The following is an 18,244-nucleotide window of genomic DNA, read 5'->3' as shown; positions in this document are numbered from 1 at the left end:
TTTACTCTTCACCTGTCCCATGTCTTTTTGAAGCATGAACTCAACCATAGCATGGTTGCTACAGCCCAGGCAGCCTCCAATCCTGATGTCATCAATCAGCTCCTTTACACTGGTGAGCAACAGCTCCAATGTTGCATCCCCCCCCAGTGGGGCTGTCATTTTCTTGACTCAGGAAGTTATCCTCACGCATTCCAGGAGCTTTCCAGATTGCCTGCAGCTTGCTGTGTTACTTTTCCAGCAGATCTCTGGGTGGCTGAAGACCTTCAGCAGGGTGAGCACTTGTGATTGTGGAGATTTGTGGAACTGGAGGTAGGAAGCCCCATCAACAGGCTCTGACTGACCTGGTGGCCTGTAGTAGATACCAATCATAAGACTCCTTTTGCTGTCTCAGTGACTGTCACCCATAGGCGTTCAACTTGCTTGTTACTGTTCAGTATTTTTTGTGCAAAAACAAAGTTGGTGCAGTGCTGGAATAGGTTATCTGCAGATGTGTTAGAGGTGCATTGTATTCTCAAACACTTTCAAAACTTGTAGGAAAAGCTGTAGCAACTTTCTTTTGTATTGGTGGTAGTACTGCCTTGAACAGATGTTGGGCTAGAGACTATGAGGCCCTTCCCACCGGCTAGTCACGGCAGTGCTTAGAGTGCATGTGTCTAAGTGACAGACTCTAGAGCAACCTGAGTAATGAGCAGCTCTTAAGAAGCTCTTTTTCCTCTTTGTAAGAGGAAAGCTAAAATTTTTCAAGTGAGCAAAGGAGCTCCTTCTGACCTTACGTCCTTCCTTCCACCTTACGTCTCCTTTATTTTTCCAGAGACAAGAACACGGAACAAACAATTAACTTTAATAATGCCACATGTTGTCACAGCAGCTGCTTGCTTTCTCTTTCTCCCAAGTGAAGGTGAATTAACATGCAGAACTGCGGATGTGGCAATGGCAAGACAGAACCAGGAAGACATTGTAATGCCTTAGGGGTAGCAGCTGTCTAGAGGCACATATATTGAATATTGTTACAGAAAAATAATGGGATCTAAGTATTTTACTGTTTGTGTAGGTTGGCAAAGTACTTAAACAGATATGAGAAGAAGTGAAAGAACATGTATTAAACTATTTTCCCTTGATTCCTTAGCAGCCCTGCTTCTACTTTCCACAAGAAAATTGGCTGGGTTTCTGCATCAAACTATGAGACAGGACTCCCAAGCACCCTAGTAGGAAAGATCAGTGATAGCACCCTGCTGCCACCTTCATTGCCCTCAGCACTGTGGAAGACAGCATTGGAGGTGGCAGTCTCCTGTGCCATGCAGCAGGGCTTTATTTTCAGTACTCATCTACCTTTTCTCCTCTTTGCTTGTAAAACAAATGGGAAAATGGCAGGGCAGCTGCACAGGGTCTAATGTTTACTCTACATCTTATCAACAACATTAGGTACTTTAGAGTCTAACAGGAAAGGCCTAGGTATGAGCCACTCCCACATGGCAGGACTTTGGACTACAGCAGAGCTTCTGTGTCCATATGGCTCTGCCTGTTCTGACCCTGGTAACAAGGTTTCTGTGATTTCTGGTTTCTTTCTTTGCCCTCAAAAAACCCTCTCCTTCACAGTTTTCCTCCTTTCTCTCGTATTCTTTTTAAGGATCTGACTATTTAATGGCCTTAAAAACTATCAGCAAGGTAATGTTGGCAGCCTAGGAGGATAACTTACCATGCACACTATTCACAGACCTTTAAAATAAGGTTTCTACATAGAGGTGAAGGTCAGTCAGCATAAATGTAGAGAGAGACTGCATTGCATGTTAAATGTGATCCCTAACACTAAGGCTGTTTAGCTAGTAGGTGAGAAGTTAAGGTAAGATTCTACATGTAAGCCAAAGGGGTAAAGAAGCTGTCCATCTTATTTTTTAATTGCAATATGTAGGCAGTTTTTTCTTTTGTTCTTTAAAACAATGCTGTGCTAAAAGGAAGCTGTGTCAATAGCTGAGGCACCATCATAGGTATGCTCATGCACCTCATTGTAGTAAAATGGAAGATACTTGAGTTAGATCCTTAGGGCCCTGCACACTGGGAGGCCAAGTGGTTGGGAAGGACAGATACCTGGAAGTAAAACATTAAATGAGTACTGAACCAAGTCTGCTTGATGAACATGTACAAGTGGGTGCCTGTGCTGGAGTCTGTAGCCTAGCTAAAGCCCTGTGGGGGAGAAGAGAATCCCATCATGCAGCCCTAAGGCGGCTCAGGAACACTGGATATTCTGCTGCACTCTGAAGTTTCTGTTTGTGCCATCTCTCAAGAAAGAACTGTCTTTATTTCCTTTTTTTTTTTTTTCTTTTTTTTTTTTTTTTTTTTTTTCTTGAAGTGGGATATGCTGCAATAGCAGTTGGCTGCACCAGATATTGAATATGGTCCTCAGTATTGTTGCAGGAGTGCCATCTGGTGGGTCCCTTCCCCACATGTGCACAGAAGCCCTGAGCCTTGCTAGGTGCGTGGCAGGGGAGGGCTTACCTGACAGTCACCTCAGCCTAGAGGTGTCTAACAGGACTGCCTGGATAATACTATGAGGAACAATACTATGTTTACCTACTGTCTCCAGAGGACGCACATAAAAGGTGATTTTTTTAATTTCATTTTTACTTTTTTCTAACAAGCATGATCTTCAGACTCTGTTGCTCTCAGATGGATTTTGCTACATAAGATCTGATAAATTAATGTGGAACCATCTTCTGGGAGTGAAGCTTTCTCAAGGATCATACCCTGCTACAAAGCAAGTACCAGCTGCAATATGCATGCACAGCAGCTCTACTCTGTAGCTCCACAGTGCCCATTTGTAGGCTGTCAGGCTGTTTCACCCAATACTGTGTGAGCTAATTTTTGTGTGCATTTGCGGCACAGACACAGACGGAGCTGCTTCTAACCACCATTCCACCTTGTCCTATTGCTACCAGACTTGTGTAAAAAGTCAGCTTCCCTCTAAGTACTAGAAGGCTGCAGTGAGGCATCCCTGGAGCCTTCTCGAGACTGAACAAGCCACGCTTCTTCAGTCTGTCATTGTAGGAGAGGTGCTCCAGCCCTCAGATCATCTTTGTAGCCCTCCTCTGGACCCTCTCCAGCAGCTCCACATCTTTCTTGTGCTGGGGGCCCCTGACCTGGATGCAGTACTCTGTGTGGGGCCTCACAATGGTGGAGTAGACAGGGACAATCCCCTCCGTCACTCTGCTGCCACCCCTCTTGATGCAGCCCAGGATATTGTCGGCCTTCTGGTCTGCAAGCCCCTAAGTCCTTCTTGGCAGGGCTGCTCTTAGCAAGTTCTTCTCCCAGTCTGTATATGTATCTGTGATTGCCCTGACCCACGTGCTACACCTTGCACTTGGCTTTACTGAACTTTATTAGGTTTACTTGGGTCTGCCTTTTGAGCTTGTTTGGGTCGCTCTGGATAGCGGCCCTTATCCACACAAACTGTCCGTCCCATGGATGGCATGGGGGAGGAAAGAATCTTACTTATTGGAAAAGAGTCAGTTCACCAACTGAGAAACTGTGGGCAGGACAGAGGTGTGCTCTGAGAAGACTGGCTTTGGCCAAGTGCTCTGTGTGGAGCAAAAATTATGCTTCCTGAAGGGTGTATGGTGACAGCTGGCGTGGCATGCATCACTGCTTAGCATTTGTGCAGCTGGCCATCACTGCTGTGATGTGTGAGGGCTTTCTGGTGACTCCATGTTTTCCCCTTCTCTGAATGCTGAAGGCACACTGTGCTGGCGGTCCCTCCACATGCATCTGGGTCAGTATCTGTATGGATTTTAGTCTCCACCCTCAGCCTTCCCCCTCCCCCCCTCCTTTTTTTGGTCTTTAAAAAAAAAAAATAAATATTTAAAGAGTTATGAGGTAACATGAATATGACTGCAAAATGGATATGGCCAGTGATTTCCAAATGTGGGGGACACGCATTTATGCAGTAGAGAGAAGTGCTCAGACCCTTTTCTGGCTCTAGAAAAGCAAAGCACTGAGTCCTTCCTCCTGGTGCTACCGGGGTACGAAGTACGGGGCAGCCCAACCACGCCGCCCCACAAGGAACGACGTGGGGCCTTCGCCACCGCCATCGTCCTCCCAGCGGAGCCGAGGCGGTAGTTCCGCTCTCTGGAGGTGCCTCTGACCCCGCCCGGCCCTTATCGGGCAGCGCCGCAAGCCGCGCAGCTCACGGCCGGTGCGCGGGGCGGCCCTTCACTACCCGCGAGGGGGCTGACTCCCGGCAGGGCCCAGACGCGGCGGCTGTGCGGGAAGGGCGCCGATTCCCGGCTCGACGGCGGGCGCCGCTCCCGCAGAGCTCGGTCGGCTCAGGGCTCGAGCACAGCCAGGGGCCGGGCGGTGAGCAGCGGGAGCTCCCAGCGCAGCAGCCGCCGCCCTCGGCCGCGCAGGGCGTCCCTCCCGGCCGCGCCGCAAAGGTTTGTGGGGCGGGGCGCGGCGTCCCGCGCCGACGGCAGGCGGAAGCGGAAGAGAGGGGCGCCCCGTCTGCGACGCTCCTGCGGCTGCTGTGCCGCGCGGCGGGGGGCTGCGGCCCGGCCCTTCTGCTTTCCCGCCGGAGCCGGCGGCGTTCCTCTGCGGCACGGAGCGTCGGCGCGTTGCGGCCCATGGACCGGCACAAAGTGAAGCGGCAGCGGCTGGACCGGATCTGTGAAGGTGAGGCGGGCGGGAGCCCCTCGGCCGTGGCGGTGCCGCGTGGGCGGTCCCGCCCCGTACTGTGGCCGCCCCTGCGCGGCGGGGATCCGGCCTCGGCGCTCCCCGCCCGAGCGGATCCCCTCCGGCCGCTTCCCGGCGCGCTCCTCCTGCGGCGCGGTGCTCTGCGGCGCCGTTGGCGTGCCTGGCGCTGAGCCGCAGGCAGCGGTTCTCCCGGAAAGGGGCGGCAGGGGTTGGCTGTCAGGGGCGCCGTGAACTCGGAGGTCCGTCTGCACACGTAAGAAGGGAACGGAACCGCTCCATGGGATTGCTGAGCCGGAAGGAGGCGGTGTAACGCACACTGGGCCTGAGTCGACTGATATTGGTTTTAGGATTCTGGAGTAAGATGATGTGTTTGAGATTATGTCGTTTCTGTAACCTTATAAATGATTGAGCTTTATAAAAGAAAAAAAAAAAAAATAAAGATTTGAATCAATGATGGTATGGGAGTATTATTTATTTTTCCTCTTAGATTCATTTCCTTGTTGTTGAGGGACTTAGTGGACCTCAGATGAGGACTCCAGAGTTCTTATCTTTCATGTAACCACTCCTGTTGACTTTCTTAATAGGCATACGGCCTCCTACTGTGAATGGCCCAATGCCATCACGGCCACTGGTTGCGCTCCTGGATGGAAGAGATTGCACTGTGGAGATGCCCATCCTGAAAGATGTTGCTACAGTTGCATTTTGTGATGCTCAGTCAACTCAGGAAATCCATGAGAAGGTAGGGAAGAAAACGTGAGAGTATTTAAATGTAAAGCTCTGTCTCTTTGAGTAAGGAACCAGAAATTGATTTGGACTTTCTCTTGTAGGTGCTGAATGAGGCAGTAGGAGCTCTGATGTATCACACCATTACCCTGTCTCGTCAGGATTTGGAGAAATTCAAAGCCCTCAGGGTCATTGTGCGTATTGGCAGTGGCTATGACAATGTTGACATCAAATCTGCTGCAGAATTAGGTACGATGATGCCATGTGGGCTCTTTTGTGATCAGGATTGAATGAGGAGTGGAAAACTGTATGTTTTTTTCTGCCTTTATAACTGAATACATTTGTAAACCTTTACACAAAAAGATTTGGAGCTGTTTAGTGGGAGCTCCCATGGAGCTGCATATTTAGGTTGCAGGAAATGTCTGAGCTGTTAGGTGGCCTGAAAGGAAGATTCTCAGATCTCAAACTTTTCTGCTGTAGAGGTGGGTTCTTTGAAATTGTCTGGAGTTTAGGAGCTTGAAATACAATGTCTGCATAACTTCTCAGAGAGGCAGTTTTGGATTGGTTGTGGGAAAGTGATTGTGCAAACAGATGTCTGAAAGCAGCCTTTAAGTGCTGATGCAGGGTAAGCTCATTGTAGATGGTAGTTTAGTGATCTATTTATTCATTTGTTTTTTAAATGTTTTTATAGCAGGTAGATTTTAATACAACATTTTACAGGTTACTTAAGAACTTTGAAGTTTAGGCATGGGAAGAGTCTCAGTATCAGGTGACAAAAGTGGCTATTTGTTTGTATGGGAAATTGGTAATCACAGCCTGAATCTCTGAGTAATCAGCTGAGGCAAGTGTCGGGTCAGCTGTGGGAGCACAGGTGAGAGTAATGTAGCTGTGCTCCTGGAAGGGGTGGAGCTTGACTCTACCTCTTCTAGACCCCATTTAAGGGCTGACCACCACTAAGGTAGCATCTCTTGGAGATTGCTCCTAGGTGGAGATTGCCTCAGTGTTTCCCAGCAGGCTGAAGGCTTCCATACAGGTGAGTTTTTCCTGTAAGTAACCTTTTGGATATTTACTATCATCTTTATATTTTTGTTACCAAAGATATGGCAGCTTGGCTTTTGAACTTTGTAGTTTCCTTAGGGAGATGGATCAGCTAAGAATCCCTTACCTTCTTTCTTGAGGCTGTTTCAATGTTTTGAAAGCTTTCTTAATACAAATAAAATTAAGCTTAAACTAAGTGCAAGTATTTATATATAAAATTGTAATAGACTATTCAGTTCCAAGATCTGTAGGAACAGATGAATTGTAAATAAATGAAGAATGCAAGTTTGTCTAGTGCCTGATTGAAGCCTAAAGAGTGTTTTCAGCTGAACCACTTGGCTAAAGATTGCTGATTTCCTTGCAGGGTATCTGCCTCTTACCCAGTCATTATTCTTCAGGGCTGCATTCCAAACCTAGTAATCTCTTGGGATTCTCTACTTAGTGTTACCCTGCATGTCTTTGATTTAGATTCAAAGCTTTCCTTTCTCATTCTGCACTGAACCAAAGCAGGCATAGTTCTTTTTGCCATCAAATTGCTTCTTGCCATTTTTGCTTTGGACAGCTAGTGTGATGCTTCTTATTCATAGCCAATTTTTCTTTTCAGTGGACAACTCATGATTATTTCCATGCTTAGCCAGTCCCTTTAATTCATTCTTAGGTACGGTGCTGTTTCTAACCTGTTCCCAATCCTTTGATTGGTCCAAAGGGTTGTGTGTGTGCTTTCTTCCACTCAAATATCGTATTGCATGTAAACACAGATATGTGCCTAGTTATGTAAGAGATGAATGCATGTGGCTTTTCTGAAGATGAATGAGCTGGTAACTAGTGAAATTAAAAGAAGTTAGTTGGGTTTTCCTGTCTGCTCTATTTATCTCTTCCAAACACAATGTGTGGCATTGTGACACAAATATAAAGTGTTTGATAGATAAAAGAAGTCATATCTGGGATTGTGCATAGCTTTTGCTTTCCTAATTGGCTAGGAATGAAACTGTGATCTAAAGTTAGTTGAATGTCTCCTGTGATGCACTGCTGAATTTCCAACCATTACCTGAATTTTGCCCCTAATTTTTAGATAGCTGGTGGACTTCTGAGGAGAAAAAGTTTGCTTGTTTTGACAAGTGGCTAAGGTCACAGTTCAGAATAGGCCCGCTTTATTTTAATCAAGTTATTTTTGTTTCTTGACTGCTAAAAATGTTGTCAGATTAAAAAAAAAAAAAATCTTAAAAAGAGGTATTATCCCTATTGGGAGGCTGTGGAATGGAGGATGGTAGCAGTGAAGCTGTATGCTGCCTGCCTATCTGTGACTTTTGTTTTGTTTTCTTGGGGGGAGGGGCAGCTTGTTCAGGAACGATCAGGTTTTGTTTACAATGCTCTGATGTCTTTCTGTTTTTTGACATTAATCTGTGTTTCCAGCACCTTAACTCTGTTGGTACAACATACCTGATGGCTCTAGCCTTTGTTTTATGGTCCCTTCTGGCTCCGTGTTTTTCTGGAGTATGATTGTGTCACTATTTTTAAATGTAATTTCAAACTTTTGTGGTTTTTCTCTACAGTTAATTAATTTATTAGTATTGCTCCTGCAGAAGCTGTTAGTTGCAGTTAGCATCTGGTCAGTGAGGCATGAAAGAACCTAACAATCTGTCACCTTAATTCTTCTACAGTCTGTCCAAGAGTATCTCTGGGAAGAGTGTATCTTTCAATGTAGACCTTACAAAGTTTTCTTGTGTCACTGGTGTGATCCACTTGTCCTCATTTCAGGCGGTTGGTTGGTGGTTGGTTGGCGGTTTTGTCTTTTAAGTTTTTTGTTTATTTTAGCTGGTTAGGGTGTCAAATTAATATCTGTATATAAGGAAGGGATTATATTTCCTTGGGGTTAAAAAGCTGTCTGGTCCTATGTATGTTGCTGTAGAACTACTTTTTGAAATGAATTCTGCATTTTATAGAATCACAAGGTTGGAAAGGACCTACAAGATCATCCAGTCCAACCGTCCTCCCATTACCATAGCTATAACAAACCTCTAAAACATCTCTTGTAGCTCCTCATTGAGATGCCTCTTGAACACTGCCAGGGACAGAGACTCCACCACTCCCTGGGCAGCCATTCCAGTGCCTGACCACTCTCTTGAGAGAAAAAGTTCCTTCTTATGTCCAGTCTAAACCTCTTCTGGTACAACTTGCAACCATTTCCTTGGGTACTATTCTTGGTAGTAGTTCTGGAGCACCAAATTATGTTTCAGTACTTCTGCCTAGGGAGCTGTATTTTGGTTTAGTGCTGTGATGGTAATAATCTCATGAACTCTATGGCTTTGTAGGCATTGCAGTTTGCAACATCCCTTCCTCCTCAGTTGAGGAAACTGCTGACTCTACTCTCTGCCACATCTTGAACCTCTATCGACGTGTTACTTGGCTACATCAGGCTATGCGGGAAGGGAATCGAGCCTCAAGTGTAGAGCAGATTCGAGAAGTGGCTGGAGGTGCTGTGCGTATCCGTGGGGAGACTTTGGGCATCATTGGACTAGGTAAGTGATGGGAATCTTTGGACTGAGAAGTAAACTGAATGTCTTTGGGAACTAAAGAAGTTGCAGACTAGAGAGGGGGGAAAAAAAAAAGATGATTCTACATCTGTTCATTGTGAAACACACTGACTCATAAGAAATGCTAGTGCCCTATTCTGTGATGATGAACATCTTGAAGAGTTGGGTATGTGTCATGGGTTTGGGAATTTTTTTTTCCTTATTGTTAGAATTGGAATTTTCAGGCAGCTATTCTCAGTGATTGTTTCCCTTATATACTAGGCTCTCTATCAGTAACACAGCTGCCTGGAAGCTTCCATTTCCTTCGAGTTTTTACTGCCTCTGAATCAAGGTACAGGCTTGATTTGAAAAACAGAGCTCCTTTTTAGGCTATTGCATGGGGAAGAGCTAGAATTAGCCACATGGGCTCAACACTGAATTGCCTATTGTGGGTTGCTATGGCAATCCTAGGAATGTCCAGGGCTGCATTACCTTGGGCCTTGGTGGTAAACTCCAGTGTAGGCTCCCAGTCTACCCCAGTATCTTGTCTTTAAAGTTTGTTTTACCTTTCCTTGATGATTGTGGGTTTTCTTTTGTGAAGGCCGAGTTGGACAGGCAGTGGCTCTGCGAGCCAAGTCCTTTGGCTTCAACGTGATTTTCTATGATCCCTATCTGCCGGATGGAGTGGAGCGATCCTTGGGTTTACAACGAGTAGGAACCCTGCAGGATCTACTAATGCACAGCGATTGCATCACATTGCACTGCAGCCTGAATGAACATAACCATCACCTCATCAATGACTTCACTATTAAACAGGTGCAGCAGGAGCTTGATTTCCTCCACAGAACACTGTGGAAATGAATGCAAACAGAAACTGCTGCTTTCACAGAGGCTGAGAGCGTGTGAATCCTGCTGCCTCTACCGTGTGCCTCCTGCTGCCTTTGGAGGCTGGAAGCATGTGGATCTGGGTGCCTGTGCTTTGTGCTTATAGAATTTCTTGTCAAGAGAAAAATAGGACTATCTTTTCTTGCGAAGTAATCTGTTAAGAATTATTAAGAATGTTTTAAGTGATTAAATAATTTCTAATTACCTTTAAAATTCATAAGTGGCTTTACTGGTTACAGCCAGATCTGGTGTGGCTGGGACTGTGAGCTTCTTTACGCTGCTCTGCCAAGGTCTTTCTGCCCAAGCCCACTGCAAAGCCAGTCTTGGGCTCTACTCCAGTAGTTTGTGAATGCTTTACTGTGCTTTCATTAGAGACACCTGGATAGAACAGTCCAATTTTGTATAGCTGTGTACTTGATTTGTGTCCTCTTTCTTCTCTAAAATAGTAGGATGAATGCAGAGTGCAAAACTTGAGAGTTCCACTTTTGCCCTTATTGTCTTGTGGTTTTTGTTCATTTTAAAGGCAAATTTCTCAAGCATCGCTTGCAGGCATTTCCCCTATTGTTAGCTTTGCAGTGAGAGCACTCCTAGTTCATCCGGGCCTCATCTAATCACTGCAGGCTGCTGCTCATTTCCAGTAGACTTCCCAAGATTCACTTTGTTCCCTTGAAAAATCTCTTTATCAACGCGCTTAATGTTTTTCTTCTTCCAGATGCGCCAGGGCTGCTTCCTAGTGAACACAGCCCGGGGAGGTCTGGTCGATGAGAAAGCCTTAGCACAAGCCTTGAAAGAGGGGAGAATCAGAGGAACGGCACTGGATGTACATGAATCTGAGCCTTTCAGGTAAAGCTGTGCCTGCATACCTGTGTTATCCTGTGATTCATGCACCAGCTAATTCTTTTTTAATTTAAATTACAGTGATACTTGAGAGGACAGGTGGGATTATCACTTCTGGAGATAAACCCTTTTTTTTTTTCCTCCCCCCCACAGCTTTGCTCAGGGGCCCTTAAAAGATGCACCCAATGTGATCTGCACCCCACACACTGCCTGGTACAGTGAGCAGGCTTCCATTGAATCCAGAGAAGATGCAGCTAAAGAGATCCGCAGAGCTATTACAGGTAATGAGGAAGACTCTGTGCTCTGCAGCTGCTGATGGATGTTTAGGTGTCTTTTTGTTAGTTCACTGCAAGGGTTATGGATTTGGAACTGCTAATTGTTCTTTAAGTATTAGGCTTATTAACTAGTTTCTGGAACTGGAGTGTGAGGTGATAGTTGTCTCTTTGCCTTTTGAGAATCTAGTAACTAATGCTGGAGTGGCACTTTCCTTCCTTTGGAAGGCATAAGAGTTGCAGTCTTTTACTTACTACATTTTCTAAATCCTTTGCAATAATTCCTTTGTCAGTTAATTTGTACACTTTTTTTTGGAGTAGCACATGTTGTCTCTTAGGGAAAGTAAGCCTTGGCATTGCAGTTTATGTTTGCAATGATTTCCCCAAGGTCACCGAAGCGGTAAGGGATGATCGGTTTCCTGTGTTGGGCAAGGTAGACTCCTCTGAGCATCGTTATCATATGGGAGTAGATGGAAAAGATACTGAACATTTCCTTCATACTTTTCTTCTGTTTGTCTCCTGTTTCCCTGCTGTTTGTCTCCTGTTTTTACTTGTTCGTCTGTTTTGTTTGTCATTCTTGGTGTTCCCACAGGTCATATTCCTGATGCTTTGAGGAACTGTGTTAATAAGGAGTATTTGCTGTTAGCAGCTCAGTGGTCTGGTATTGATCCTGCAGGTATCCACCCAGAACTCAATGGAGCTGCAGCGTACAGGTGAGATATGTAGGTTGTCCAAGTTATTGCTTCCAAACATCTTTCTGCTGCAGTAGGTCAGTCATCACTGTTGGGGTTTGAGAACTGCTTGTACCTGCAAGCAGGTGTGCTTTTTGTGCCTTTTTACAGTGTAAATGAGCTTTTTGCAGAAACATAACAGCAGCACTCTTGAGACCGTTCTAGGATTTAACATTTTCCTGAGTATGCTTAGTTCCAGCTGGGTGCTGATAAATTTTTCCTAATTCTTGCAAGACCTTTCCAATGGGTATAAAAAAGTCTGCTGGATGCCTGAAAAGAGGTCTGGATCTTAACATGCATCAGCTGTGTGTATTGCTGTGGCTGTACAAATAAAACATGGTTCTTACCTGCATCACAGATGAGGCCTTTTTAAAAAACAAAACAAAAACATCAGCCAGTAGTTTCAGTCAGTGGCCTCAATGGGTTATATTTCAGGCTGTTACAGACCTGCCAAGTGATTGTGGATAGCTTCTCTTCCATCTGTTTTTTTCCTGTCTGTGGACTAAGAAATATATTCTCTTCCTTTCTATGAGATATCTGCAGAGATCCTGATGTATTAATGGAGAAGAAAGGTACAAGGAGGCCACATAGAAGTAAAGGGTTCATTAACAATTCATAGGTGTCTTTACTATTTTTCATCTTATTTTAACTGATTTTCTAGTCTGGCTCTTTACTTTTCTGTTGGAGCCCAGTGAAGGATAGCTGGTAGACTGCATTCTTTCTGTTGGAGAGGCCAGCTCTTCAGGCTACACCCACACTGTTACCCATGCTATTTCCCACTGGTTACAAATTTTGCACCTGTCTTCCAAATGCTTAGTACATGACTTAGAAGTGCCTCTGTCTGTCTGAGAACAATTTGGTAATGGGTGGTAAATGCTACTCTTCAGCTCTGGAGACTTTCCCTGCATTCTGTTTTGGGGCAGCTCTGCTCAAAAGAGGGATCTGTTTTCAGCAGTTGCCTGAGGGCACACACATCTCTTTTCCCCTTGCATAACTGCTAGACCAGCATGTAACTTCTATGTTGTTTCTATTGGTTTCAGGTTTCCACCAGGAGTAGTGGGAGTAACCACTCCTGGGCTACCAGAACCACCAGTAGTGGAAGGGATTGTAGCTCATGGGATCCCTTCTGTTTCCCACTCTGCACCGCGTACCCCTTCCCCAGGAGAGACAAGCAAACTGGATGCAGACAGAGAGATTCCTGCTGATCAGTAGCAGCATCTTTATCTTCTCTTTTCTGTCAGCAGGAAAAACAAACAAAAAGAATCTTCTGCTAGGACTTTCTTAAGCACCCTGCAGAGACCATTTCCTGTTAATGCAGGACAGGACAATGCATTTCATTACTGGCAAACTTCAGGTCTTGCCTTTATTTTTGTAATTCTTTTAGTTATAATCTCTTGGTGAATCTTTTCCTTCTCTGGGGTAGGACAGTAGTGACCTTACCTCCCCTTAGAAATACTTGGTTTAACCAGTGTTTTTTTCCTATATGTCTGCCTCAGTTGTCTGTGACAGGGAACTGTTCTAGTGCACTTGAATATAGAAGAGGTAATGCTGCCTGATCAGGGATGGCCTTTAGTGTCCCTAACCACAGACTTCAGGACACGTTTTTCAGTTGTAGCAGTGTAAGTTCCTTTTGGCTGTACCTCTCAAAGTGTAGACATGGGGAATACCAGAAAAAGACGAATAAATTGGAGAAGTTGTGACTTGTCTGTATTATGCTGTCAGTAAAATGCAACTTCAGCTTTGTGAATTACCTTGCTTGTTTTAATTAAAATAATTAATTTTAATGAATTAATCTGTGAGAACGGACAGCACAAGCAGTGCTTGTTCATGACTGTAAGTTTTGTCTATGCAGTACTAGGCCTGAAGATAAAAATAACAGTTTCAAAGTCAGCCTTGTAAATAATTTGAAATGAATTTAAAAAGTCATCAAATGTGTTCCAGTGGCCGCTGTGTTTGCAAGGCTTCAAAAATTTACCTATGTGAATGTACCTCAGAGAAGATGAGAAAATGCAGAAATAGGAAAAAATTGCACTGGGAGACAGCAAGTAGCAATAATAGCTGTGGTTGCTGGTTCCTTGCACGTGTGTACCTCAGTCTAATGATGCTGTTTATTTGCAGAGTATATGATGTTAAAATTGCTCTACAGAACTGCACCAGTAAGAAGCAACGTAGTAGTGCTAGTGACACTAGTTGGTGTTGATGGAGAAAGCTTTTAAGGCTTGACCAAATTAGTCTAGTTAGTATAGCTAGCATATGTTGCATTTTCAGTAGAGGGCAAAGTAAAATTGAGCTTTTTTTTTGTTTGTTTTGTTTTTGTTTTTTAATCTCAATGCTTGTTCATTTAGGATAAAGGCTGTTTGCATAGGCTTATTCATCCAAGGGAGAAGAGAACGCAATTACGTTATCACCTAAAGCCAAGGCAAAATTGTTACTCTGAAGCTTTTTCGTGTTTCTCTGTCCCAAACAGTTGATTCATGTCTTAGAGAGGGGGGTGGAGCCTTCAGTAAAATAGATTCCCCAGGGGATTTTCCTTAATTCTAAATATTCCTTTCATCTTGTTATACTAGGTGCTACAGGAGGCATACCTTATGTGTGATTTTTATTTGCCTTGCTTGATTCCTTTTGAATGCCTGTGACTGGGAGATGAATAGGTGGGAACAGATTGGAAATACACTTTGAGGAGTGGACAAAAATAATCTACTTAGGCTGTTTGCAGTTGAAGAAGTTGAACAAAGCTTTCAGAGTAGCAAAGGTTTCAGGCTCTTCCCTGTTTTTATATTATTCTCCAACACTGTGTTTATATAATAGCCTACTATCTGGCTTACTATTGATACGGTGAAGTGATTCATTCCTTTCCCCGTATGTGCCTGCCTCTCTGCATTGTCACTGTCCCTCCAACCACACAAAAACAACAAAACTTTGGCAATTCAAGGAAGAAAAATAGACAAGTTGTAAGCTTCAGGTGTATCTTTGCAGATCTGTTTTTAACTGTTCAGCATTAGCGAGATATTATTTAGTGTTGAGTGTCTTTTTTTGATAAGGTATTTGTGTGAATGAAGATTGGCTTCTGTGTTTCATGGATGATGCTGATTCTAATTAAAATCCATATACCTCCTTGGCTGCTCAGGTTTACCAGGTCAGACTGGGATTGGTGTTAGGTGCAAGTTACAGGAAATTTCTTCTGAATGGAAGCTTAGAGCTCAGAAGCACTTCAGTTTGAGCCGTACCTAAAATAACCAGCAGCTTTTTTCTGATTTCTTTAATTTTTAGGTAGCCTACATCTTGCAAACTGTTAAATCAGAAAGCTGTTCTTCTGACAGATGGATTGGGGGGAAGATCCTTCATTCAGGGACTGAGCTGATCTATTACTGCATTAGGGAAGCAGTCCGTCCATAAATACTGTTTCCTTATTTGCTGTTAAAAATTCCTACTCTGCATAGAGGTTCATGTCTGCAGATTATTTTATGGTATGGTGCTTCTAGGTATGACTTTTGTGAGTATGGATAATCAGAGTATATTCATCTTCCCCATTTCAGAGCACAATGAAAGGTAGATGTTTTTCGTTAAAGGCAGCATATCCATCTATATATTTAAGATCAGGCAGCTCTGTGCACTCTGAAGAAGAGTGGGAAGATCTCATTTAGGGGATGTTTTGAGTTTCTCATTTTCTTTTTATTTGGTGACTAGTAAATGTAGGAGTGGCTAATTGATGTTGTAAGAAATACTTTGTTATGGGTACTGAGGAGTTAAAGCTGACAGCACCAGTGATTGTATTTGTGAATCTAGGCATCCCTTCTCTTGTACGGGTGGAATGTGACAGCGATAGTGGCTCTGCTTTATCCAACACCATGCAAAGTGCTTGGATATGAAGGTGTTTCCCTTGATGAGAGCCTCAGCAGAAAATGCTGAGGTAAAAATTGAACAGAACCTTGACCGCGACTTCAGTGAAGGGCTCTCTTTCTGCTTGTAGAATTACTCTGCTTGTATGCCATTTGTACCTCTGTGTGTAGACTGAACTTGCCATCACCAGACCAAAGGCTGTTCTGAACAGACAGCTCAAAGAAAAAAAAAAAGAACAGTACTGAAGTATACTGTGGTCTTCTCCATCCCATGAGTGCCAAGTCCTTTCAACAGCACCCTCTCATGAGTGATAAACTGACTCACAGCTCCTCCTCAACTTTAGTGAAGTACACAGAAGTGGAAGGATTTTTTTATTTATTTTTTTTTTTCCATCTTAAAATACCTTCCATCCGAACTAGTGCAGAGCTTTATTCCCAAAGAACAGAAGTTTCCTAGGGTGAGGCAGGAGTGCCCTACCTTCACTAACCTGCTTACAGGAGGTGCTTATACTGTCCCAAGGTAGATTCTGTTTGTCAGGGTCACTGCTGCTGACCAGCTTTTTTTTATAGAGGACTCAAGAGTTTCAGAAATATATTTTTGTAGACAATAACTAAACTGTGAAACATTGAAATAAAGCATGTAAAACAAAAGCTTACAGCACTGTCCTCTGTACAGATGTTTCTCTCACTCCAGTTCTCTCCTTACTTATTAGATAATGTTTGATTACTTATTGGATATATTTTAATAAACTTCTCCAAAGAATGTGGCTGCTGTCTGTGGTAGTGGTGGCCTGAAATACAGCATACGTTGAAGGGGGTTGGGGTGGTGTAAAATAAAACAAAACAAAAAACAAGCATGTACATGTGATTGTTTTCATCAGTCCCACTTTTCTCACAATAGAAGCGTTGGATTTCCCACAGTTAGATCCCAATGGTGAAGGACTTTCTTAGGATTCTGGAGAACTCGCAATCAGCAAAGACTGGAGGTGACAAAATGAAGAAACAGTCATCTTTGGGGTTAAGAGACAGCGTTGGGTGCAGCTCAGTACTTAGTACTTGCTTATTTGCCTTCTCACATGTTGAAAGTGTGGCTTTTTTTTTTTTTTCCCTCCCTCTCTCCCCCCCAAAGTATTGGGTTAAACAGATGTTTTGAGCAGGCTGAGAAATAACCAGTTCCTCTTTGAGACAGTTATGGGTTTTGTGTCTTATCTTGGAAATTCCTAAGTTCTTCATAGTTCTTTAAAATATCTAGGGCAGATACAGCTTCCAAAAAAGTATTGTGAGCGTCTCTCTAAATAACTCTCTATAATAATCTGTCTTGAAATCTGTCTGCTATTTTATCAGCATCCCACATCAGGATTAATATCAGGCAACTTATAAGGAGCGCAGATAAGGGGATAAAGAAATACAATTCTGAGGACAGGCATTCTACAAACTGGTATTTGGGCATCACCATACCCATCTCCTATTAAAATCAATTGTATCCCTGTAACCAGAAAGTAACTAAGATGAAATACTGCCGTTTAGTGAAATCAACATGGCACAATCATTCTTAGTAGATGTAGGTGAAAGCAACTTGTCTTTGCTGATGGTGACTCACTGTCAACTGTGACTCTGAGAAAACAGTAAAGAACAAATGATTTTCACAAAAACATCCCTGTTCTGATATCAAGTGTAGCATCTATTTCTCAATCCAGTTTCCATCAGTGCTACTGTGTCTTGAATGCAGAAGCAGAAAGAAGTGAAAAGCTGCACGTAGAATTCTGAAGAACTAAGTCGTTTTACAAGCACGTTGAAAAGGACTAGGGTTGGGGCACTGTACTGTTCTACATGAGGACTGTTGAAATGGAGCAGGTAATCATGACAATAGCATTCCATTAACATCAAAATTACAGAATGTTTTGGGTTGGAAGATCATCTGGTTCCAACCACCCTGCTGTGGGCAGGGTTGCCAATTGCTAGATCAAGCACTAGATCGCGTTGCCCATGGCCCCATTCAACCTGGCCTTGAACATGTCTAGGGATGGGGCATCAGTAACCTCTCTGGGCAACCTGTTCCAGCACCTCACCACCCTCTCAATGAAAAGCTTCCCCCTCACAGCTTATTTAAATCTCCCCTATTCTAGTTTAAAATTATTCCTCTTGTCCTATTGCTACCAGACTTATGTAAAAAGTCAGTCTCCCTCCTGTTTATAATCTCCCTCTAAGTACTAGAAGGCTGCAGTGAGGCATCCCTGGAGCCTTCTCGAGACTGAACAAGCCACGCTTCTTCAGTCTCTCATTGTAGGAGAGGTGCTCCAGCCCTCAGATCATCTTTGTAGCCCTCCTCTGGACCCTCTCCAGCAGCTCCACATCTTTCTTGTGCTGGGGGCCCCTGACCTGGATGCAGTACTCTGTGTGGGGCCTCACAATGGTGGAGTAGACAGGGACAATCCCCTCCGTCACTCTGCTGCCACCCCTCTTGATGCAGCCCAGGATATTGTCGGCCTTCTGGTCTGCAAGCCCCTAAGTCCTTCTTGGCAGGGCTGCTCTTAGCAGGTTCTTCTCCCAGTCTGTATATGTATCCGTGATTGCCCTTACCCATGGCTTTGTTGAACCTCATTAGGCTCACACGGGTCTGCTTTTTGAGCTTGTTCAGGTCCTTCTGGATGGCATCCCTTCTGTTGTATGATAAAGATGTTAAGGAGTACCGGTCTTAAGACTGACCTTGTCCTTGGAGGACACCA

The 18,244-nt window shown here is 44.1% G+C and overlaps 1 protein-coding gene across 1 annotated transcript; it reads left to right on the top strand.

Annotated features, from left to right (window-relative positions):
- Nucleotides 1-4,361: 4,361 nt before the first annotated feature.
- On the top strand, nt 4,362-16,285 carry LOC140258023 (C-terminal-binding protein 2). Its single transcript, XM_072347890.1, has 9 exons — nt 4,362-4,659; nt 5,265-5,419; nt 5,508-5,652; nt 8,754-8,960; nt 9,556-9,770; nt 10,552-10,682; nt 10,830-10,957; nt 11,541-11,661; nt 12,720-16,285. Exons 1-9 carry the CDS (start codon nt 4,611-4,613, stop codon nt 12,889-12,891), a joined length of 1,323 nt encoding a protein of 440 aa, XP_072203991.1. The 5' UTR covers nt 4,362-4,610; the 3' UTR covers nt 12,892-16,285.
- The last annotated feature ends 1,959 nt before the right edge of the window (nt 16,286-18,244 follow it).

This window comes from Excalfactoria chinensis, chromosome 13 (genome assembly GCF_039878825.1).
Source record: "Excalfactoria chinensis isolate bCotChi1 chromosome 13, bCotChi1.hap2, whole genome shotgun sequence".
In the NCBI taxonomy this organism is placed as follows: Eukaryota; Metazoa; Chordata; class Aves; order Galliformes; family Phasianidae; genus Excalfactoria; species Excalfactoria chinensis.
Note: the sequence above shows the minus strand (reverse complement) of the source record. Positions and strands in the feature narration are given on the sequence as shown.

Coding starts and splice junctions, on each gene's coding strand:
- LOC140258023 (XM_072347890.1), top strand. CDS start 4,611: ATGGACCGGCACAAAGTGAAGCGGCAGCGGCTGGACCGGATCTGTGAA. Junction 5,653..8,753: donor CAAATCTGCTGCAGAATTAG/GTACGATGATGC, acceptor ATGGCTTTGTAG/GCATTGCAGTTTGCAACATC. Junction 11,662..12,719: donor AATGGAGCTGCAGCGTACAG/GTGAGATATGTA, acceptor TATTGGTTTCAG/GTTTCCACCAGGAGTAGTGG.